The sequence below is a fragment of the Acomys minous genome (assembly GCF_964271855.1).
Source record: "Acomys minous genome assembly, chromosome: 10".
Classification (NCBI taxonomy): Eukaryota; Metazoa; Chordata; class Mammalia; order Rodentia; family Muridae; genus Acomys; species Acomys minous.
The window spans coordinates 51098077-51122898 of NC_140491.1; the positions used below are offsets into that span (position 1 = coordinate 51098077).

At 40.6% G+C, this 24822-nt stretch overlaps 1 protein-coding gene and 1 long non-coding RNA gene across 12 annotated transcripts in view; one reads left to right on the plus strand and one right to left on the minus strand.

Annotated features, from left to right (window-relative positions):
- WDPCP (WD repeat containing planar cell polarity effector) overlaps positions 1–24822 on the plus strand; it is a 297766-nt gene that overhangs the window by 96346 nt on the left and 176598 nt on the right. For all 11 annotated transcript variants that reach the window (XM_084800209.1, XM_084800208.1, XM_084800204.1 and 8 more), the window contains 3 exons: positions 5930–6044; positions 8358–8491; positions 11681–11872. In XM_084800209.1, the coding sequence (XP_084656335.1) occupies positions 5930–6044; positions 8358–8491; positions 11681–11872 (441 nt within the window). The remainder of the gene's footprint in view (positions 1–5929; positions 6045–8357; positions 8492–11680; positions 11873–24822) is intronic.
- On the minus strand, positions 11742–15865 carry LOC311607966. The gene is made up of 3 exons (XR_014782801.1): positions 15697–15865; positions 14496–14654; positions 11742–11878 (listed from the first exon to the last, which is right to left on the minus strand). It is a non-coding gene; the product is annotated as an uncharacterized lncRNA (long non-coding RNA).

Below are 24822 nucleotides of genomic sequence, written 5' to 3' on the forward strand. Positions count from 1 at the left end.
ACAGGTACCAAACTTCTTTTCACTAAGAGGCTTAACCCAATCTTTAAGAAAAAAAAAAAAGACCGTTTAAGCCTCCTTCTATAGAATATATAGTATTGTCTCTTTTTCTAGCTGAGGAGTGAAACTGCAGAAAAGAAACTCCTTTGGTGTCACACATGTAGCCCACTGAACATTGGGAGCCTCTGATCTCAGACTTTAGACTTCTTTATCTTTCCATTAAGTTTTAAGGAACATTTATCTGTTTCTGTGTTTAAATGTGACCTTGATGATGTTGATGACTCCATGTCTGCTTTTTGCAAGGTTATCTTCACTTGTAATTCCATAAGTGACTTAACTTGTCTAGAATCAGGCTCTTGATGCTCCATGGTCTAAATTTTGCCTCTAACACTTCTTACCTCAGTAAGCTTTGTTGCTTAGGACAAGCACGCCACATCCAATCCTTCAGCAAATGCAGAAGCAAACCCTTCTAGGCATATCCGACCTTTGACATTGAGACGTGATGTTGTCGTCTACAAAGTCATGTTCAAGTACCACACAGTTGAGTTTACAAAAATAAACAATGAAGAAATCCCATACTGTTTTAAGTAAGTGTGCCACGTGGGGTTGGGCCACATCCACAGCTGTCCTTGGCCACAGTGGCACACGCCTTTCAGCAAAGGTGGACAGTGGGCTATCTTAGGCCTGTGTCCGTCCTGTTCTCTAGCGTGGCTGTTCTTGTTCAAGTCCTTGTCTTCTGCTGGGCTGGCTAAAAGAATTGCCCAGTGGATTACATGCTTTTGGGCCTCCCCTCACTTACTATAGATGTCTGCTGAAATGTAATGTCTTCCCATTAACCAGCTCCAGTGTAAGCTGGTCTTTGACTCCCTTTGTAGCACTGTGGTGTGTGAGGACCCCTGCCTCTCATTCCCCTCCAGCTACACAGGGTGACTTTCCCCAGCCATTGGCAGCATAGTTTGCCGCAAGGCTTATGTTCTGTTGTTCCTCTGCCTTAAATTCCCCTTCTCCAGGTACCTCCACATAGTCTGCTTCAGGGTTTTTGTTCAGTTGTTTCTCTGCCTTAAATTCCACTTCTCCAGGCACCTTTGTGGGTATCTCTTCCCTTTCTTTGGATCTGTGCTCACATGCTGTTTGTTCAAGAAGGCCTCTTTGTCTATTAGTCATCATGTACTTCAAGTAGTGTCCTCCTAGAACCCCATCTTGCTGTGCTTTTCCTCTATAGATCTTATCACTAAACTACTATAATATTAGAACTATTTGTTATTACCTATATCCACATTCAAATGCAAGCCCCATGAAGATAGGGCGAACCAAGGCAGTGCTTTGTTCACTGGTGTAGTTTGAGCACTCAGAACAGTGCCTGGCTCATTTAATACCCTGACTATATATGTGCAGGCAGAATGACTGTCTGCATAAGTACAATAGGTGAACGGGCCTAATGGAATACTCAAGTGGACAGGACATGGCTCCAGTCTCCACATGCAGATCACATGATATCTGTTTACTTCCTCCTGCCCTGACAGTCTGGCTTTGAATCTTTTTCAATATCAATTGCCTCTTCCACCAACTCCCTTGGATTTTATGTTTCTTCTCCATCTCCACAAAAAATGGCCTTTAGGAATGAATTTAGATCCACTTGGGAGTGCAGATTTGTACAACCACTTTGGAAATCAATCTGGCATTTTCTCAGAATACTGAGAATAGGGCTTCCTCAAGACCCAGCTATTCCATTCCTTGGAATATACCCAGAAGATGCTCCACCGCACAACAAGGACATATGCTCAACCATGTTCATAGTGGCCTTATTCGTAATAGCCAGAACCTGGAAATAGCCTAAATGTCCCTCAGTCAAAGAATGGATAAAGAATCTGTGGTACACTTACACTATGGAATACTACTCAGCTATTAAAAACAAGGAATTCCTGAAATTTGTGGACAAATGGATGGAACTAGAAATGATCATCCTGAGTGAGTTAACCCAGACCCAGAAAGACTCACATCGCATATACTCACTTATAACTGGACACCAGCCCAACATGGATGTCCCCTGAAAGTCTTCACTAACCAGGAGATTGGGATAGATACGGGGACTTCCTACAGGGACTCTAGGTGAGAGAAGTATGGGAGAATGGGGGAAATAAAAGGATCCAGAGGGTCCTAGAAACCTACAAAAAGAACATCATGATGGGCAGATTTGGACCCAGGGGGGTCTGCTCAAACTACTGCACCAACCAAGGACAATACATGCAGTAAATATTGAACCCCTTCTCAGATCTAGACTAGGGACAGGACATTCTCCACAGTTGTGTGGAGAGCGGGGACTGACTCTGACATGAACTCTGGTGCCCCATATTTGACCACTTCCCCTTAGTGGGGAGACCTGGTAGCACTCAGAGAAAGAATAGGAAGGCTACCAAGATGAGACTTGCTGGGCTGTGACCATATGGTGGGGGAGGAGGTCCCCTTCTGTCACAGGCCTAGGGGAGGGGATAGGGTGAGAGAGGGAGGGAGGAGGGTTGGGAGGAGACGAGCAAGGGGATAACAATGAGATGTAATCTGAATAAATTCATAAAAAAGAGGGGAAAAAAGAATGAATTTTCTAGCATAGCACAGGTTCATATATTGTAGAGAACCTTCTATCAGAGATGAGATTCTTTCATGGTAATGATGGTGAGAACAGAACATATAGAGAAAAAAGATTGGAAAGTTGGGCAAATTTAGTTCCAAAGTTCTGAAGGAACCTGTAGTTAGCCTGAGGGTAAATACCCTTATGAAATCAGTGCAGATTGGAAAAATGACAAAAGATTGTCCCTTTTCTGGTTAGAGTGCACCTGGAGTGCTGATGCGAAGGCTCAGTGGGTAAAAGCACTGGCCACTAAAACTTGTTGGCTTACATTTAATTCTTGGAACTCGGGGCAGAAAAAGAGAACCACCTCCCAAGAGCCGTCCTCTAGTGTCCATGCCTGTCCTATGGGATACGCTCCATGGGGCATATATATACACACACACTCACATTGTATACACACTAGTGTATACACACAACATCAGTACAGTAAATAAAAGTTAAAACAAAATCATCTACGGTCCAGTGTTTCATATCCAATTCTGAGTCCAACATGCATGCTAGAGTTTTGCTTAAGACACAATATTTCAGAGGTGGCAAGCAGTGCGGTGAAACCCATCATAGGAATGACCGAGGAGCAGCAGCCATTACAAACGCCATGCCAGGCATTGTGACAAATCCCGTTGGTAACGTTACTTAACGCTCATCCTGTGAAGAAGATAGTATCAGGTCTTCTTTTGGATGAGGGAACGAAGATACAGAGATGTTAAGTAACTCAGTGTCGCACAACCAGCCACTGCTCACCTCAGATTTCACGCTCTTAGCCAATGTGCGCTTATCTTGGAACACATGCAGTGGTGCAACCGGAGAACTGAGGCTGAGGCTGGAGGTCTGCGAAGGCGGCTTTCGTTTTTACCTCAAGTTCCAGACTGACCCCTTAGTCAGTTGTCCACGTGCGTTCAAACTGCATCTGGTTACACTACTTTGTTACACTTACTCCCGCCTCTTCTCTCTATCATCCTGTGTAATTACCTGTAATGAGCATCTTTGATTCATTTTTGAGCTGTTAAACTTAGTTGCATGCATGTCCCGTAGCCAACATTCAGTTTTTATTAAATAAACACAAGAATGCCCTCCCCATGATTTTTAAGTCAGTTGGAGCTGTTGCAGTCATGGCAGCTGTCAGGGGCAGTGAGCCTCTGGGCACTGGCGGTGCTCAGCTCTATGCTCTGTGTATGTCGTTTTGTTTTTTAGAGATAGGGTCAGGTACCAAGTATTCCAAGCTGGCCTTCAACTATTCGCATAGCCAGGGATGGCCTTGAACTTCCGATTCCCCTGTTTCTCCCGTCCATGTACTGCGACTGCAGGCGTGCCCCCACCACACCAGCTATAGTCAGCGTTGGATGCACAACTCAGAACTTGGGGCTGGTGAGAGGCCTCAGCTAGGAAACTGCCTCCTAAAACCTGCAACCTAGGTGTGGCCTCTGTGACAGAACCAGCCCTTCAAGTTGTTCTCTGGTCTCCACATGCATACAATTAGCATGTGAATACACACATGCATGCCAAAGTAAGTAAGATTAATTAAAAAGAATGTAAAGAACTCAGATCTTCCTTTATGCTAGGCAAGTACACAACCAACTTCACCCAGCCAAGGCTCATGACTGACACGTTGCTGCAGAAGGAACATCCACATCATGTGGAAATAGAAGGTTAGGTTAAGTTTTCCTGTAGCTATGATTACCTATTATGATACCTATGATTCTTTACCCACATATTCCCTTAGTGCTTCCTGTGCGCCTCGCACTGAGGGTGCAAAGATAAACGCGGTCAAGGCAATATCATAAGAAATCAGCTATCGGTGACAAACTAAGAGAAAGCATGCTTAGGAGAATACGTTTGCATTTTTGTAGAGAAAAATACGTTGAAAAGGGCAGGTTTCAGTGATGTTTTAAGCACACTTGAAAGGGAGAACCAGATAGGAAAGTTGAGTTTAATGTCTTTCTAAATGTCTGAGAAGGGAGAATTTGGGGGAGCGAAGACCACGTGTAATGGAATTCCCATAAGAATAGTGAATCATTTACTCTCAAGGTATGTAGTAAGGCTGGATTAATTCAGTAGCGCTTAATTAATTTCTGAAGTATTTTGCAACTCTTGGAACAACTGTGCCTTCTTTTATTTCCAAACCTCTTAAAGGTGGTTAAGCTTTCCACCCCCCACCGTGGCTCTGCACGCGTGGAATCGGGCAACCTGTAAGTCAGGTACAAGCAGGGTGTCTGTCGCCTAGGACAGGTTCTAGCAGGAGGGCGACTGAGGTCTTTTCAGCCTTTTCCTGAGGTCTCTGGTCCCTCGTGCTGCTCTTCTTTCACACATGTCCAAATTCGTCTTAACAGCATCACAGTCACTAGCTGGGACATGATGCCTAGGTGGGCGGGGGACTCCCCATGTTGTTGAAGTCATAGTTGTCTTTGAGTTTGGCTGGCATGTTCGTGATTAGTTTACTAACAATTGGGTTTTTTTCTTCTTATGCCATATGCTATTCCATGATTCATCAGCTTTGAGTCTGCTGCCTTGAAGGTGAAACAATTTCTTCCAATGTTGATATTTCAAAATCTCATAGATAACAAGCACACACATATGCAGAGTCCTTTCAGAAGTTTTAAACATTTGGAGATGAATGAATTAAGCTGCTACAAATGGAAAGGAGCGCTGTAAGACTATAACGGTTCTATCCAGCCGTCGTTTGAGAATAGCTGCTGGACACTGACAGGCCATAGTCTGTACTATTTTTGTTTTTCATGTGAAATTATTGATGATGTACATTGCATATGATTTAAAGAATTTTAACCTTTTACCTAATTGTCTTGCCTCATATTATTTTAAAGTTTGGGCTTATAATATCTTTACTTGGGGAAGTGAATAAGGCTTAAGGTCCAAATTAGCTGTTTATATTGTAATCACTGCTTCTTCATGTATTCAAGGAGTAGCAATGACTAACCAAACCTCAAGAAATACCCTGTGAGTTTCTGATATAAACAGTAACCTTTCAGTGTGTGAGTACATCACTTTACAGTTTCTGAATACAAAGCAAAGCAGTTGTTTCTGCATGGACACTTAGAAGATGAGACACCTGATAACCGTGGACTGCATTGACTTTGTGTGGGCAGCTTTCGTCAGTGCACTTGGTGCACTGCAACATTTAGCTGCCTGCTTCGTACTCAGAATGCTGCTGACTGATTTTAGGGAAGAAAAACTGTAATTTCATGGTCTAAATGCATGTGAAAAATATCCATGTGAATTGTGTGATTGGAAAGAGATTTTTTTTTAATTGTAATTTTCAGCATATCTTCTCTCCCCCTTACCTGTTTTTAGCTCCTCTTTGGTTCAGGTGTGCTGGTGTCCCTAAGCCTTTCTGGGCCTCAGCTGGAGAAAGTGGTGATTGACAGAAGCCTGGTGGGGAAGCTCATCACAGACAACATCAGTGATGGTAATTATACCCGTGTGCAAATCAATTGCCCACATTAAGAGTGGGGCAGGAGAAATACTTTGTCAACAAGTAGACTAATTATTACCACTGGGGACCCGCAAACACAACAAGTAATTGCTTGTAATAGCAGACTTACAACCCCTGGGACCAATGCAGGTTTCAACTAATAGTTAATGCACTTTTCTTCTTGTTAAGTGTTAGGCTCAGAGCACACGCCCTCTCCAATCTTTCCTCTACATTTTGGACTATAATTTTAAAATAATATTTTTATGTATTAAGAATAATTGATCTGTTATTGACAATTCAAGTTTTCTCAAACAAATTATGCATAAGTAATACAAATATTCCCAGACAGGTGCCAGTGAAGAGCGCTAAGTGCTTTGCTTCCTATATGAAGCTGCTGCTTGTTAATGAGTAATATGGGGTTATATTTTCTTTCCTTTCTTTTTGTTTGAGACAGGTTGCTCTGTGTAGCCTTGGCTGTCCTGGACTTGCTTTGCAGACCAGGCTGGCCTCGAACTCACAGAGATCCACCTGCCTCTGCCTCCCAAGTGCTGGGATTATAGGGGTGTGCTGCTGCATCTGGTGTGGTTGTATTTTCTAAATAGCAGAAGTCAATGCCAGAGACACCAGGGAAGTCCAGGTCTATTAAACGACAGCACTGTGCAGGGTTGATCTAAAGCACGTTCAGCCATTTATTAAGTAGGAAGGTTACTAATATTTATTGGGCCATAAAGGTTCCATGCCGGATGCCATCCTATTCAATTCAAGAAAGCGACTATATAAGATAGGGTCACTTTCATCCTAGTAACTAAGGGGAGTGAAGCTGAGCTACTCAGGATAGCAGTCAGGCTTATGTAGTTAGGGAGTGACTGAGCCAAGATGGAACACATGTTCTGACCTATTTTCTTTCTGCTATACTATGCTGACTACAGATTTTAAGATTTTGTTCCTTTATTTGGGGGATAAAAACAGTCTGAACACAGGCTACATTATCGTGGAAGATTTAAAACAGTATGTTGAATTGACTAAGAGAGGAAGATGTGGTCTAGCAGAAAGGACGGAGGTGAGACTGAGAGCCCCTCTTTCTGCTGTATGCATCACTAAATGCTTCTGAGGAAAAGCAGGCATGATTGCGCAGCTTTAAAGAAGTGCTCTGCCCAGTGGCTCTAAGTAGCAGCAGCACTGATAGTCACAGGTGGGGCAGGACTGTGGGCATTTCCTCCACCGTGCCAGAGTATGGTGCCGAGGAGCCTCTGCGTGGGAGAGTGGCTTTCGTGCTCCCATCATGAAACCCTTCGCTGACTTTGCAGATAGCGGTGACCCTGGTGGCTTCTCACATTCATGGTGCTGTTAGGCTGAGCAGGGAACTTTCAACACTCTCCTGCCCAAGTTGTCTCTCTTCACACATTTCTGTTGTATGTACCCACATCATACACTCTCATGGGACAGGAGAGCAATTGGTTTCTTGGCGGATCTCCAGCTTCTCCCTCCGGTGATTGGCAGATCCATTGTTGGCCACTGCTTGTACTTCCAGAGGTGGAATGGAAAAAAGTCTAGAAAATGTTCAGTAATTTCTTTTTTCTTTTTTTGTCTAGGAGCAGTTCACATAACAGTGGCTTCTTATATAACCCATGGTTTTATCTACCTACGTAAATTCTTTAGAAATAAAATTGTAGAAATATTTTTACTACCCTTCATTATTATTAAATATTAATTTATGTAATGATCATATTTGGGTATAGGCCACTTTATTTTACCCAGTTCGTAAGTCCTCAAAAGAGGGACAACAGATGAAAAATATTTAATGTAAAAAACTTAAGTAGCAGGGAACACTGATCAGTATCGATCCATTTTGTTCTTAGTGCTTTCTGTGAATGTAGAAACAGTACACAAACACAAATAAAGGCCTCTTTATCTTTTCTATGCTCTTCTTTCTTACTATGTAACCCTGGCTAGGGTTACAAACTTTGCCTGCCTCTGCCTTCCAAGTGGTGGAATTAAAGGTGTGTGCTGCCACCATGCCTGGCCTCTTTTATGTGTTCTGAGTTCTGGTTCCCAAATATTTTCTTTGGTGGTAGTCTTCAAATATTAATTTATATGGAAATAGTCACTGGTAAAGAGGGCAAAATACTGAATATATTGTTGTATTAATGGTTATTGTTTATTTTTAATATCTAATATCATTCAAATATACTTGGGAGATGTTAGTCACTTCAATTAATATTTATTTTCTGATAGTATCTTTTAATAATATTTCAGTGGAAATGAACTAACTTGTCCTAACTTGGGATCATTAAATCATTGTTTTAGCTCTTCTTACAGACAATTTCATCGTCTTATCATTTTTGGCACAAAACAAACTATGTTTTATTCAGTTTACAAAGAAGATGGATTCTCTTGATGTAAATAAGAGATTGGACAAGCTCTCAGCCTTGGATTATAAGGTAGAAATTTCAGTGTACAGTCATATTACTACTCATTAATGCGCACTAGAGCATTGCATAAGTCAGTGTTACTGTTTTTACTCTTGAACATTTGTGGGTTTTGGGAAACCTGAATCTGCCTTTGTACCTCCCTGCACTGGAGGCCTGACAATGGCATGTGTGAGCTTATGGAGGTCAAAGTTGGTTCCTTTGCTAATGTTAATATAGACTGCATTTCTCGGTCCCCTAAGTATGCATTTAACCGCTCTGGATTTTACTTTAAGAAAGGAAAAAGAAGGAAGAAGAAGGCTCTTTCAAAGATTAATAGAAAATATGATAAGTCATAGTAAGACCTTCACACTCCTATCCATAAGTCTAGCTGGGGGAAAGGCAAACAGAAATTTCTTTCAGGTGTGTTGGTCTTTCTCCCTCTGCTAACTCCAGGTAATTTGTTTCCCCAGTATCATGGGCTTTGCATCTGTTAAGGCAGAAATTTTATTTTAAATGATGTGCTTAAAATTTCCACATTACATTTTAACTGCTGGAAAGGCAGCTCTCTCAAGGGTGAGCATCTAATACATTTTCCAGGCTGTTTCAGTTCAAGGCATCTTTTCAGCAGTGACTTGTGTTTGCAAGATTGATCCAGCCTCTGTGACGTGGATTTGAGACAGTTCACTGTTCAGCGGGAACAGAGCTGAGATACAGCTTTCTTAAAAATTGATGCCCATGCATGCCATCCTCAAGTGTCCATAGCGAAGGCTTGTGATTGGTGTGTGTGCTTGGCAGCTGTTGATTGTACCTAACTTTCTGCCCTTGGGAGTTGTTGTTTATTATGATTGGGGTGATAGTGGCGTAGGAGCGATTTAATTTGCTTAATAGAAATATCTATTCTTGTAAAATGGAGTTTTAAAATGGACAGAGTTACCTGAAATAAGTTTTTCACCATGGTAATAATACAGTCTGGTTTATATGCTAGATTTGTGGAGCTTCTATAAAATTTACCTAATGATGACTTTCTCTTAACTGTCAACTTATGGTATATATTCATGTATATATTCAGTTAGTCAAAAATAAAAGATTCCCTTTAATATTCTCCAAGCACAGTTTTTCCAAATGGTTAACCTAGATTGATTTTAAAGTGCTGTTTTCCCCAATATTGGTCTTTAAAATATTATCACTATATAGTAGCTAAAGCTGTCTAAAGTGTCCTTAACCTTATATGTAAAATTCCATATGACTAGTTCCTTTGTTTCCAACGTGAAGGGTAACTGCGTGATGTCTTCTTGACTGAAAGGTGGTACCTATGGAAAACTACAAGGGTTTCAGTTTTTCTTAAAATAGACCTAGTCTTTGGGTTTACATTGCTTACATAGGGAAATTAACACATTATTTCTTCCTTTGGACTTGGGAAATCATGGCAGTCTACATAAATACTACACAGTAGAATATGACCATGTTTCCTTGAGGAGACACCATGAATTTCATTTCTTGCTACAGTGTTTGAAACATGATAATTAGTGAACACTAAGTAACTGATCTGCACTGTACAAAAACAGAATATGCCAATCACTCATTTTAAACTCAACTTTATCATCTAGAAATTGGTAACATGCCTACATGGCAAGCTGGACACCAGAATATGATGTGCATTTGTTTTTAAGTATTTAACAATTATAATTTTTCTCTCAAATAACTAGAAAGATCTAATAATTATATTGAAAACATAAGTATTTAAACTTAAAAACATAAAATGCATCTATGTTATACCATTGCCCATTTGGATTTTTAAGCAAGAATGTGTATCGAGTATTTATAATTCTAATTTTCTTTTCAGCTATACCATAATTTAATTATTTCACATTGAAAAAATTTTGACAAGAAGCATTTCAGGGTAAATATCTTCAAAGTATTGACCTTTAACAAGCTTTCCTGTCCACATTTAAAAATCCAGTTCAGTTTAGCAGTTGCGGGACAGTGCAAGGAGTTAAATGTTTACCATGAGAGAACACAACACTGGTAATTACTTTGATTTTAGTTCCTTTTGATGTGTATTCAGAGGATGAAGAGGTCAATAATATTATGGCCATGCAAATAGAAAAGAGTTCCTTTTGACCATGTTGGAAAAAAAAATAGCAGAGGATTATTAAAGCATTAACCTTGATTTTAATGGCCTTGGTTGAGTGGTGAGATCACAATTTGGATGAGCCTGATTATTTACTAAATACAATACATAAATGCAACGGGTTCTTAACACCCATTGCACTCTGGCATTATCGCATTACTGCCATCCTTTGTTGCCTTGCAGACAGGAATATGAAAGCAATCTGTCATGTAGTGCGGCTGGCTCCAGAAGCATTTCTCTGATAAGGAGACCCCCTGCCCTCTGCTAGTGTCTGGTCCAGTAGGCTTAGCCATGCGCTTAATCCCCAGAAAGTGCTTCGATTATTGCTGACCAGCAATGGCAAGATAGTTTTTTTTTCCTTCCAAGCTATCAACCTTCCATTAATTCCTTAAGCAGAAATACGGTGCAATCTATATTTCCTTGGCATGTGTCACCCAGATGGTGCCGTGCTTATGTTTTCAAATAACCATGTTCCAAAATAACATAGTTTGAATAATAAATTCGACAAATCCTTCCTAAGAAAGAGAAGTGTAATTCTCAGAAGCTGCATAAACTTTCACGCACGATGCCATGGCTTATCCCTTTTATGCAGAATATGTGTGTATACGTCTCATATATTCTTTTAAGAGATATTTGCCTTGAGTTGTTTTTCCTTTTATTGTTGTCAGTCATTGTTAACGTCTCATGTCTTAAACAGTAGTCAGACAGTCGTGGTCAGCAGTGCTGAGCTTGTCATTTAATACAGCTGATCCTAAACCCTATGTGTAGGTCGATGCTGTCAGGCAACCATGACTGTACATTTTGGTATTGATTGGAATTGCTACATCTAGTTCCTCCCTAACTCACATTTCTTTTTTTTTCCTTTGCTAAAAATTGGGAGAATTTTGAACATATGTCTTTTTTATATATGTGTCAAAAGAATTTGGTAAATTCTGACACCCTCTTACGCACATGTTGAAGATGCATATTTACTTGCGTTATTACATTTTACAGATGCTTTGATTTTTTTTGAAATAGATGATTTTGCATCCTTTAAAAGAAACATTTTCATATGTTTTTTGTTTGTTTGCTTGTTTGTTAACCATTAGATTTCCTATTATGACATACCTGGCCCAGCAAACAGGACAATAGAGCGCCACTTAGCTATCAACTCTACTCAGGATCTGGTTGTTTGCTGGTGGCCACTGGTCAGTGATGATGCTTGGCCCTGGACTCCAATTTCTTCTGAGAAGGACAAAGCCAATATCCTGCTTCTGGGTCTTACTCAAGGAGGACTGGAGGTATATCTGAAACAAATGTATCCATTTTAATGAAGTGCAAATAAAATAGTATTACTGGTTTTTCTATTCTGAAATGTATGTGAATACATTTTAAACCTATAATTTATATTTTCAAATATTCAAAAAGGAAATTGAATATAAAATGAGATCCTAAAATGTATCATAACTAGAGCATAAGTAGACAACTCTAGGGCTGGCTGAGATAGCAGTGATTGAAAGCCCAGGCTTCCAGGTTCAGACGCTAGTGCTGCCACTGCCTCACTCTCTGCTCCAGCAAGTTACTGACCTCTGCGTGTTGGAGTTTCACTATTTCAAAAGTAGAGTTAAAATGATGAAGAAGGTATACACATTATAGCAACACTTACACAAAGCTTAGACTCACTGTTCACTGCTGCCATCACTGACACTGTTTGTGGAGGATTTTGTGTCTGGAAAAGCTATCCTACCACTTACCCCTTACAAACGTCAGTCAGCTGCCTATCTCATGCAAGCCCCTGTGGTGCCGCACCAGCAATGGGGCAGGGAGCTGCAAGGAAGGCTGCAGCTTTACCATTCTTAGCCAGGGTCTTACCATTGAAGGGAGCCCTGGAAAGCGCAGCATCCGAGGCCACATCAGCATTCTTGCTGTTCCTCACAGTGCTGCAGCCGCTGGCGCGTCCACGTAGATGAACCTCTGTGTGTTTTTGTATTGTACCGATGGACACGCAAACTTGTGATTTTTTTTTTTTATAATTAAAAAAGAGTTCGCTTCCTTTTAAAGATTTAGTTTTAACTGGGTGAAACCAGCCTGTTTTAATATTTTCCTCTAAACCTTTCAGACTTTCTCAAAATTAGCGTTCTGGGATAAATGAGTAGGTCTGTACTTTTTATTTTTTTCCACTTACATAAACTTCCAGTCCTTTGGGTTTCATTTATTTTGCAGACAGTTTTCTTTTTATTGTAACCTAAAGCTCCCGATCAGCAGCCTGACTGTGAAGGCATGTGCTGCCATGCTCAGCTTTAGACTGCCTTTCAGTATTGAAGGGCCCCAGTCTGCTGTATATGTGCATGTCTTCCTTAAGAACTGAACCGTTCCCAGTTCTTCTGCAATAAATTTTCCCAGTTCTGTGTTCTGGCTTTGGGTATATCACTTAGTCTATTTAACTGGCTTTAGTTTTCTTATTTTTAAGGTAGTAAATTTAAACCAGATGAATCCACCCCAGGCCTGTGTTGGCTCTAAAGTGCACAGGTATGGGTACTGAAACACAGACCTGCTTTGCTGTTTCTAATCAATTCTTTAGTATCTGTTGATCCCAAACTCAGCTTGACCCAAGCTGATCTTGACCAATGTTTCCAGTGTTGTTTTCTTATACAAACCTATGCTCTGGAGAAATGAGTTTACTCACTGACTCATTATTTCCCATCTCCTGTATTAATGGTGTTTCTACCTGAAGCAGGCAGCAGCTCTAGGCATGATCTTGCATAAGCACTGTGTTTCATCGCAGATGACAGGAATAAGAAACTGTCTCGCCTGCAAGGTCTTTAGTTTTTTACCGGTGAGAGACAAATATGAAACTGTTTAAGTACATGAGAGTGTCAGTTTGCTGTGGCAGAATGTGTGAACTGTAGTGGGAGGCAACAGGGAACAGGGAAGGAGATTAAGGGGCTCTACAGTGGGCTCAGCTATGAGATTGCCACCCAGTTTTACTTGTTTTTATTATCTATTCTAGATTTGATTTCAAGCTTGTATTAGCACTGTGATTTTGCTAGCCCGTTCTCCCCTCTGAAACAGTATCGATGGGAATTATGCAATGTAGTTAAAAAAATGTTATTGATTCCATTTTAAAGGAGTTATCTGAGCTTTTATGTAGGGAGAGACTCTATTTTGTTGAGTTGTTTTCCATAGTTTTTATAAAAGTATCCATTTTATGAAAGCATCTGAATTGGTTTTTATACATTGTGTGTGGTATGTGAATATCACTTTTGGTGCCAGAGCCTCTTTCCTATGAGATGAGCAAGCACTGTACGACCGAGCCACACCCCAAGCCCACACGTGATTTTGAACCACTTATTGTTTAATATACTCTCTTTTACTTCTGATACTTTATTATATACAATTCATTTTCCTGGTAAGGGCTTTTGTTTTAGGATTTGGCCCTTATCACTTGCTCCACCAAAATTTAACTGTTCAAAAAATTTGTAAACATTTTTTTCCCAGAAATTCTCATGAATTTCACTATGCTAAAGGTAAATTTTTTAAAGGGGAAATATCTAGAGAAATGATTGTTTTACTTTTTCATACAAACACTTACTCTTTAAGTAGAACTTTTTTTTTAGCATGTCATGAACTAAAGCCACCAGTGGCTGAAAGTAGTAATCAAGACTCTCCCTTCCGTTTCTTTTTCACTGGCAGCAACAGATTTCTTAAATAAGTCACGAGACTAATAAGACAATATGCTTTTAAGACCTAAAGTTATAATAAAAGAGAGAAAAAAAATCCTTCATAGAGAATAAATTGGATAATCTGTGAATCTGTTAAACTACAGAATTTTTTAAAAAAAAGTATTTTCCATGTAGACTCTATCAGAAAAGATAATAAGCTTTTGTTTTGACAGTGGCAGAATCCTAGAACAGTAGTTCTTACCCTGGTAATGCATTACAGTCACCTGCAGAGCTTTTGAGACCTGGCCACCAGAAGACTTCCATCAGAATCTCCGGTCAGGAGGGGGCATCAGTAATCTGTTTCGGGTTCCCTAGGTGATCGCATGTGCATCCAAGTTGAGACCCACTGCTTTAGGACAAACTTGGAAAAAAAAAAAAAAGGAAGCCATCTTTTTTGCATAACAGACCATGGAAAGGATAAAGCCCACATACTGAAGCAAATGAGAGCTCTAACAGTGGCGTCTAAGTAGAAAATTGGCTTATACCAAGCTTCTAAGAAACAAGAAAAGAAAACAAAGGAGACAGGAATCAGCTCTCTGTGACCAAATTATCTGTTTTCTGAGGGGAAACATTGTAAAATTTATTTTATGGATATTAGAAAACATCTGGGCCAATTTCACACTGCAAAGTTCTAAACAAAAATTGTGTATCTTAATTAGAAGCACAGAGCAAGGGGAGTTATATAGTCTAAGAAAAATGATTCTTTTGAACAAATGTATAATAAATAGTGTAGAGAAAGGAACTTTTATCAGTACTTCATTAGGAACCTATTTTAGGGCCTTGGATATGATTCAATTGCAGTGGAGCCTGTGGACCTGATGTAATGATGCGAGGCAGCTGGAGACAGCAGGGTCCCCTCCCCACCCCCAAGGCTCTGACCAGCCAGCAGGGTCCCCTCCCCACCCCCAAGGCTCTGACCAGCCAGCAGGGTCCCCTCCCCACCCCCAAAGCTCTGACCAGCCAGCAGGGTCCCCTCCCCACCCCCAAGGCTCTGACCAGCCAGCAGGGTCCCCTCCCCACCCCCAAAGCTCTGACCAGCCAGCAGGGTCCCCTCCCCACCCCCAAGGCTCTGACCAGCCAGCAGGGTCCCCTCCCCACCCCCAAAGCTCTGACCAGCCAGCAGGGTCCCCTCCTCACCCCACAAGGCTCTGACCAGCCAGCAGGGTCCCCTCCCCACCCCACAAGGCTCTGACCAGCCAGCAGGGTCCCCTCCCCACCCCCAAGGCTCTGACCAGCCAGTGAGCCTAGTCAGCACCAGGTCCTCATTAGAGACCCCATCTCAAAAAAGCAAGGTGGGTGCTCCTGAGGATTAGCACCAGCACAGACCCCCCACTGCCCTAGACGCACCCACACGTGTGCACCTACACACATACATGAACCTGTACATATACGTATAAACATACCTTAGTAGTTTGTGTGGATTGTCATGCGTTATATGGTAACGTCTTCACTTAAATTTCTTTTATTTCTTTTACTTTATTTTGAAAAGTTCCTACCATTTTCATCTGTCTTACAGTTCACTTTGACAAGGATGCCATGACAAAGTAACCCTTTTATGTCCACGTAGCTATTTTAGCTTTTGGGATGTGTAAATCTGACACTTCTCTCTGCCTGTGGTGCTGACATCACAATGTCTATGAGAGACCACATGATCTTACTCAACAAATTAACCACGGACACATATGCAGAGCTACCACAATGTAAGAAGTGTTAGAGCTAGACAAATAAAACCCAGCAAACACCCTTTTCTTCTTATAAGATGCTTTATTGTTTGTATTTGTGCGTTGTTAATTATTGTGTGGAAACCACTCATGTAGCCTAGGCTGTCCTTGCACCTGCCTGCCCTGTGCTGGGCTCAGCCTCGCACAGCCACCATACCCACTGTGTCATACGAATGAAGCATTGCTTCACGGCTACTTTTTAAGGAGCAGTAACTGGTGGCAAAGTATTTGTGTATTCAACTGTTAGTATAGTACAATCTGACAAAGGAATCCAGAAACTACTACATATATTTTCAACTGTAAAGCCATAGTATTTATGAACGCCACAGACAGTGGAGGTGCCTTTATGTTAGCTTTTAGCTAGGTATATTCTGTTTTAGGGAATGCGAGTTTTTTACTTTTTTTTTTTTAAATGCTGGCTTAATATATATGTCTATTACAAGATTTAATGCTTATAACACAAATAAATCCATGATTTAATGATGTATTATAACAAAACAGTCTTGGAATCAGCAGCTACATGGAGATGTAGAACTTTTCAGCCCTATGAGGCACCTCTCTGTGCTGTCCCAGTGTTAACCACGACTCCATTCCCCAAGGTAACCGTTGGCGTCAACCTCAAACACTTTATTTTCTTACACGGTTCTTACTGCCATGTGTACACTCCCACAGAACAAGCCCGTGTAGCCACTCAGTGTGTGTCCTGGTCTACAAGTTTCCACTAGTCTCTTCCTTTTCTTAAAGTGTCTTGTTTTCAACTGTGGTGTCATGGGCTGGATCCTGCTCGTACCTGCTGGCACCCTTTCACACAGTCTCCTGTCTGACACCTCTACACATTGGTAGTTTTGGTGAGACTCTCTGCAGTAGCTGCCATTTCATCCTCAGGGATGTTGCTTCGTTTCTTTTCTTAGTTGTTTCTGTTTTTTGAGGTTAGCTATTGATGTTCAGTTCTAAGGTACAGGGATTCATTAATGTTACAACATGGTAGTCTTCTACTTAGATCATTGCATTTCATTTATTATTTGGACTCTTTTGAAAAGTCTTATCACCCTTATACAATAAGCCGATACCATTTGTCAAGATAATAAACTGATCTATAGTGAAGATGTTCAATTTTGATTTTTAAACTAGCATTATTAATTCATGGATTCAAAATTCTACTTTATATGTTCATAAATTGTAACTGTATCCTTCAGACGACTATTTTTGACCATTAAAAGCTTCTTCAAGTTGCTGTCTCTTGTTATGGTCTCAGGATTGTTGCGATACTCCCTGCTGTCTGGTGTGTCAGTGGTTCATGCCTGTTTTGTATATTGCCTATCTAGGCTGGATTAGCCATTTCTCCAAGACAGTATTGGTTTTTAATGGAAAATGATATTTTTGAGTCTAAGTCAGGATATTAGGGACATGGCATTTTGTTTGAGGTTTGGTCATTGTTTAGATTTCTTTAGTAGCAGTATTTGTATTTGTACATATAGTCATAGTATGTCCGTAATGATACTGCCAGCTCTGTGTTACAGAGTTCCTAATTTTAATTCTTATATAATTTTAAGAATTTAATTAATTATAATTTTAATTAAATATTATTATTTAATTCTTATAATTTTAATTATTTCATATTTCCTATTTTCTGTATCAAAACTCTTAGTTTACAGGTATGCAAGGAATACGTTAGCTCACATAATTTCTTACTCACTACAACACATGCCTCCTATGTCAAGACAATCAACCTAACATTACCACTAGTATTTTAATTATTGAGGGCATTCAATTTTTCCCTGTGTTTTGTTCATTTTTCTTCTCTCATTTTAAAATAGTCTAAATTATTGCATGATATATTAATTGCATATAATTCTCCCTTTTAAAAAATTTCATCTACTTATTCATGGGTATATGGCTTTGCTGTCTAAAAGAATTATCTATTGTATGTGGAGATTTAAAAAAAACTAGGGTACCACTGCTGCTGCTCTCAAAATTAGGAATAGTAGTTTCATGTTTATGATAAACTTCTAATTAGAACTTGAATTTTGTGCTGTGTTTTTATTTAGATTCATGTTTTTCATTTGCATGCATAGCTATTGGGAACTGTTTGTTGAAAAGACTACTTTCTTTGTTGGCTTGCTTTTGCTCTTCGTCAAAAGTCATTGGGTCTCTGTTCTGTTCTATTAAATATTTGCCTATGCTTTCATAAAGTAACTCTTTATATACTCTATTGACTAATGTGAAAATAGTTCCATAGACTGGAAGACTATAATAATACAAACATGTAAAGTTATAACTAACATATGCTAAAAAGTATGGGTGCAAGAACGTTCATGCTTCCTATTGGACACATTTATCTTTCTAAACCTTTTTCATGTTTATATAGCATTTATGTGTTCATCTATATAAGAATTTCAGAATTTGTTGGAAAATGTTAAAAATAGGGAATGCATCTAGTTAAAGCCAATGCTACTATTTCTTTTAAAAGTTCATTTTTACTTTTATTTACTTGTGGTATGTGTATGTCTGTGTGTTTATGTGTGTGCCGCAGTATGTATGTGGTATTCAGAGGAAAACTTATGGGAGTCAGTTCTTCCTTTCACCAGGTGGCTTCAGTGGGTTAAACTTGGTCTTCAGGCTTGTTGGCAAGTGCCTTTACCCTCTGAGCTGTGTTGCTGGCCCAAATGTGACTTTTTTTTTGGTTGATATATTTGATTGACTCTGTGCAGCTACTTATTATAGAAGAAGTTAGTAGACTGACAGTAGCACAACAATAACTAAGACAGAGGCAAGTCTGCGACCCAAGGGAAAACCAGTCCACATACAAATAGAGCTCATAATAGCATCACGTTCAACAGAAAGAAAGAACTGCAAGCAACTTAAGTATCTGTTGGTCTTTCAAGCTTAGCAATAAGAAAGCACAGGAAAAATATTGATGGAATTTAACATGTATTAAGTGTGCTATACATGAAAGTAAATACTACTTTGTTTGTTTACATAGTAAGTGAGTTGAATGTTGAAGCTAGTTGATGTGTTTCATCATGCTTCAGGTATTTTTTGCTGAACAGTGTCAGTTGGTTACCTCTGCCCGTTGGTATTATAACCCACATCCAACATGAACAAGGGACATGCTTCTCCCTAAGCCTGTGTTCTGCTTGACACAAACCTAGACATATCTCAGAAGAGAGACTCTTAAATCCCTTCATAAGATTAACCTGCAAGCAAGTCTGGAGGGCATTTTCTTAGTGACTGATATGGGAGGGCTCAGCTAATTATGGGCAAATGGCCCTGCAGTCCATGAGAGAGCAGGACAATGAGCTATGGCCTCCAGATTTTCTGGGCCAAGTTTCCTGAACAATACACTCATAAGCTTTTAGGTGAAATAAACCATTTCCTCCCCAAAGTTGCTTTTGGCCATGGTGTTTTATCACTGCATAGAAACTCTTAAGTAAAACAGTCTACATTATATTTTGTTATGTGATAAGATTGTTGTAAATATACTTGCTTTCTGTGAGAATAAAAATTGTTTTGTGTTCCCCTTTCTGGAGAGAGAGCATGGGAGAGCAAGAGAGAGACAGAGACAGAGGATGAAAGAACATGAATGAATGAATGAATGAATGAATGAATGAACGAACAAACGAACGAACGAACAGGAATATGAGCGAGATGAATGCAGGCCTGGTGGAGCTGCCTGTAACCCCAAGTACTCTAGTGACTGAGGCAGGAGGACCACAAGCTCAGTGTGTGCTGGTCAACTGAACAAGACCCTGTCTAAAATTTAAATAACAGATTGTAAATAAAACTCAGTGCTAGAATGCTTGCTAAGCAAATGGGATACCCTATGTACTCTCCCTGATAACACACACACACACACACACACACACACACACACACACACACACACACCAGCTTAAATGTCTACCAACAGGCAAGTAACATGTTTTATGGAACATTCAGAGGGTAGAAAAGCTATAAAGAAGACTAAACTATATTTATGTGGCTTTCTTAAATTTCAGAAGAATAAATTGAACAAAATGAAACTATAGCATGAGATCATTTAATAACAAGTATGCAAACTTATAAAACATAATGATCCTGCGTGTTATATATGGCTATTCTAGATCGATAAGTAATAATATACATAAGGATAAATACCAGATTCATAATAATGTTGCCTTTGGGGTGGGATAGAAGGAAATGGGGCCTGGCAGGCTTCAACTTATATGTGATATTTTATTTTTAAAATTGAGGCAAAAAGATAGTATTTCCTAAAGCTGTTTTTCACATATTTTTCTCTCCACTTTTATGTGTGTGTTGAATGTTTCATAAAAAGAAGTAAAAATAAAATGTACTTTTTATCTTCTGTTCCTAAAAATTCTGCAAAGTGATGGAGAGAATGTAGATTTCGGAATAAATCCTAGTGATAAGCTAAGAACTTCTGGCTGCTGCATAATCTTTTAAGTAACCTGTTTACCTACTGGTGAAGGTTTCTGTGCCAGAAGAGGCCTCTCTTTAAATAATTTTTCTGATTTGCATATTGGGTGACTTTTAAAAGATTCATGAGAGATACCCTCTCTAACTGAACATGAAATGTGAAGGTTTGAGCCAGCCTCTAGCTCACTATGGTTTCTTTTCTGCTTTTCTTTCTTTCTGATTTTGTAGCTCTCTTTCAGGAATGGCCATCAGTCATATTGACTGGTACAGCTTTCTTTCCCTTTACTATTCCTGGGGGAATTTTATCTACTTCTTCTCAGATTTATCTTTTTTATTTTTGAGTCAAGTGCCTTCAGAATTCCCCCAGGAACCTGCTGTGTGGCTGAGCAATAACCTTCAACTCCTGACCTTTAGGCCTCTGCCTACCAAAGTCTGGATTCTGGCGTGTGCCATCACTTCCTGACAAAACTAGCTTTTTTAAAAGAATGAAACTGAAGGTTCCCCATAAAGACTAACTGGTTTAAGCTTGCCTAAAATGATTATCTTTAAGACATTTTAGAACCTCACCTGATCGTTTCTTCCACTATTTCTCATCCTGAATTTTTACGTTTTACCTTTTTTTAAACTATACAATTTTCTTTTAATGTATGCACACATGCACAGATTCATGAGCACAAATATTGGGCTATGATCACTCATGTTCTGGAAGGAAAATCTCCCCTCCATCGCTGCCCCTGACAGCAGACCCCCTGCTTGGTGTGAGCATTTGCTCTGTCTCTTCCTGTTCCTTCCTTATTCAGCGTCTTTTTTCTTTATGTTAAAGCAGAGAATATTACTTTGACATTTCTCAGACTTTCATCTGACTTGTCAAATTTTGAGTATTTTCTTTTTTTTTGAATCCCTCTATACTTTTGTCTTATTTAAAATTCATTCAGTGATTGTTTAGTGAGCCATTGTCAGATACCAGGCACAGAGATAGGTCTCATAAACACATGAAATCCATTTGGTGCACCTTCCAGTCCACAGCCTCTCTACAGTCAAACATCTCTTTCCCATGTAGATAAGTAGGAAATAGATTTTTACTAATGATCAGTGCCTTTCATCCCTTGTGTCATCTGCAGACCTTGCCAAAGGATTCTGGGCTTTCTTTTCAGGACCAACAGTAAAAGTGATTGTTTATTGAGGATGCTTCTGTTCCTTGCATTTTAGTTGGTGTTTTTAATTCTTGCAGCAATCCTAGAACATAGGGACTATGTCCTCTTCAGAGAGAAAACCGAGACGTAGGACGAGAGCTTGCCCAGGACCTTATGGCTCCCTTTGGCAAAACAAGAGCTGGTGCCTAGGTGCTGCTTCCCTTCCCCAGAGCTGACCGTGCAGGGACAGAGTTGGGTTCAGCTAGGATCAAATGCTGAGGCCAAGTCTATAAAATACTTTAAACATGCGTGTGTTTCGGCTGTTCATGATAACAGATCATTCTGAGAGGTATAAACACGGCTCCATCCATTCTTTACATAATTCTGTCCAGAGAGTCCAAAACACCACAGAAGAGATTAGTGGCTGATGGGCAGTGTTAGCTTACATTTGCATAATTTTTGTTTTGAGGGAGCAGCTTTATTTGGTTCGTTTTAAAGTTAATTTACCATTTACATTTCAAGAGTACACTAATTTTTAGAACAACTTAACTGATGGAAGAATGAAGCATCCTTAAGGAAAGTCATCTACCAGAACTTCTTCCAAATTTCTGTAGTCACACATACTGTGGACAATGGCCCTGAGAAGGTGCAGCTGACAGCAGCCCAGGACACCCATCCTTCTGCACTGTCTCTTCTTCCCCTCCTGGGGACTCCTCCCCCATGTAAGGTCTTAGCGCCCGTGAAGTCTCATTCCTTCCTTCTGATCACAGGGAAGGAAACTGATGTAAGCTTGTAAGTTACCTTTGCTCACTAGGCAGGTGTCTTGCCAAGGCCCCAGGCTTATCAATACCCTGTCTCTCTGACCATTGTTGTTCTTATAATATAAGTGTACGGCACCTGTTTTTGGAGCATTGAAATGATTAAGACATGTATGAAGAGCAGCATTGGTCCTGGTTTGGCGTCAGCTCAGTCGTTGGAAGCTGGCCCCTCTCCTGCAGAAGGCTGCCGTGTGGTTCCCAGCACCTGTACTGGGAGGCTAACAGTCACCTGTGACTTGAGCTCCCCCATGTACATAGCCCCCTCACCACAACTCCACGCACAAAAGTTAGAAAGAAAATAAGTCTTAAAAGATATCTAGCAGCTGGGCACAGGGGCACTTGCCTGTAATCCCAGCACTCAGGCAGAGACAGGCGGATCTCTGTGAGTTCCAGGCCAGCCTGGTCTATAAAGCAAGTCTAAGACAGCCAAGGCTACACAGAGAGACCCTGTCTCAGAAAAAATGAAAACAAACAAAAGATACATAGCAAAATATTATACTTTGAAATATAAAGTTATGTACCTCAAGTGTTGTTTTTATTTCTTTTGTTTAAATCTTTAGACTTTAGTGGGGGTTTTGTTTCATTTCCTTGTGTTTTGTTTGTCTTGTAATGCTGGGGATCAAGCCTCGGCTCTTATTGTTTCCAGGCAAAGCCCTTCACTGTCAAACTGCACTCAAGCCAGTGGCGTTCTTAGTTATACTGTGCAAAACATCATCTTCCCATAAGCGATATCAACAGTAGTAGCCAATCATGGACTGAGACCTGCCAGAGAGGGCCTCATAAACCGTAGAGACAGTGTGTGTGCGCGCGCGTGTGTATTTACTAAACAGAGGAAATGGGAGCACAAAGGGTTACAAGGGAAAGAAGGAATTGGTGTTGGAAAAAATACCTATTGTGGTATTTTGTGTTCAAGTCAAGGGATAAAAAGTTAAATTATTAGTCAGTTTGTTGCCATTGAAAGATTTGACCAAGAAAGTGAAAGGAAAACCGTGCAGTTTGAAGGTTGGATTAGTGCTGGCTCATTAGGTTAATTCTGGTTGGTTGGTTGTTTTTTGTTTTTGTTTGTTTGGGTTTTTTGAGACAGAGTTTCTCTGTGTATCCCTGGCTGTTTTGGACTTGCTTTGTAGACCAGACTGGCCTCGAACTCACAGAGGTCTGCCTGCCTTAGTGCTGGGATTACAGGCGTGCACCACTGTGTCTGGCTATGATATGTTAGGTAAATTCTTACAACATGAAGAGCTGGAGAGGTAGCTCAGTTGGTCAGTGCCTGGCACGCAGGTAAGAAGGCCTCACATCAGATCTCCAACACCTGCATCAAAAGCCAGGTGTGGTGGTCGCACTGTAATCCCAGTGCTGGAGAGCTGAGACCAGCTACTCCAGGTGAATTGGAGACACTATCTCAAAACCTGAAGTGGAGAATGTTGAGGAGGATACCCAGCATCCACCACAGGCGTCTGTGTGTGTGCCCCATATGTGCAAACTTACGTCAGTGCTCATTTCCACGTGCCCCGCCCCAAAGCCCAGCATTCCATAACATTGCCAAATGTTTGACTCACAGGGAACTGTTAAAATAGTTAAATGAGTTGCAATAATGATACCCTCAGATGCAGAGCCCCACACCCCAATGTTAGGTGTAACTCGGGGGGTGGGGGAACCCAGAGGAAGAGGGGGAGGAAGGATTGTAGGAGCCAGAAGGGTCAAGGGCGCTAGGAGAACACAGGTCACAGAACCAGCTACCCAGGCCTCATAGAGGCTCCCAGGCAGTGAGGCAGCAACCACCAAGCCTCCATGGGTCTGCCCGAGGCCCCTGCATGTACGTACATTGTGGTACTCAGCGTGGGGGTTTTGTGGGAGTGGGGGTGTCTCTGACTCTTCTGCCTGCTCTTGGGACCCTATTCCTCCTATTGGGTTGCCTTGTTCTGCCTCGACGTGAGGAAAGGCGCCTAGTCTTATTGCATCTTTTAAAGGCTGTAAGGTTGGTATCCCTGGGAAGCCTGCTCTTTTCTGAAGGGAAATGGAGGGGTAGATCTGGGGGGGAGGGGAGGCGGGGAGTGGGACTAGGAGGAGTGGAGGGAGAGGAAGCTGCAGTCCAGATGTAGTATATGAGAGAAGACAGACAGACAGACAGACAGACAGACAGACAAATAAATAACGTTAGCATAGTTTCATACATAAGAAAATGATGTTAGTGGCATACTGCTAACCCGGGGACAGATCTCAGTCAAATACAGTCAGATTCTACATGTTCATTTTGTTTTCTTTGATAGTGTTCTGTGTAGTCTTGAGAGTGACCTACAGCAATAGGTTCGGTTTTGAATGAGTGAGTTTGCTAAGTATATGCCAGGCTAGAGTAAACAAACAAACAGCAAGAGAGATGAAACCATTAACTCACCCGTGCTCAGAATACCCATCGGAAGGTAGTTAAGCGTTGTCCCAGGCTG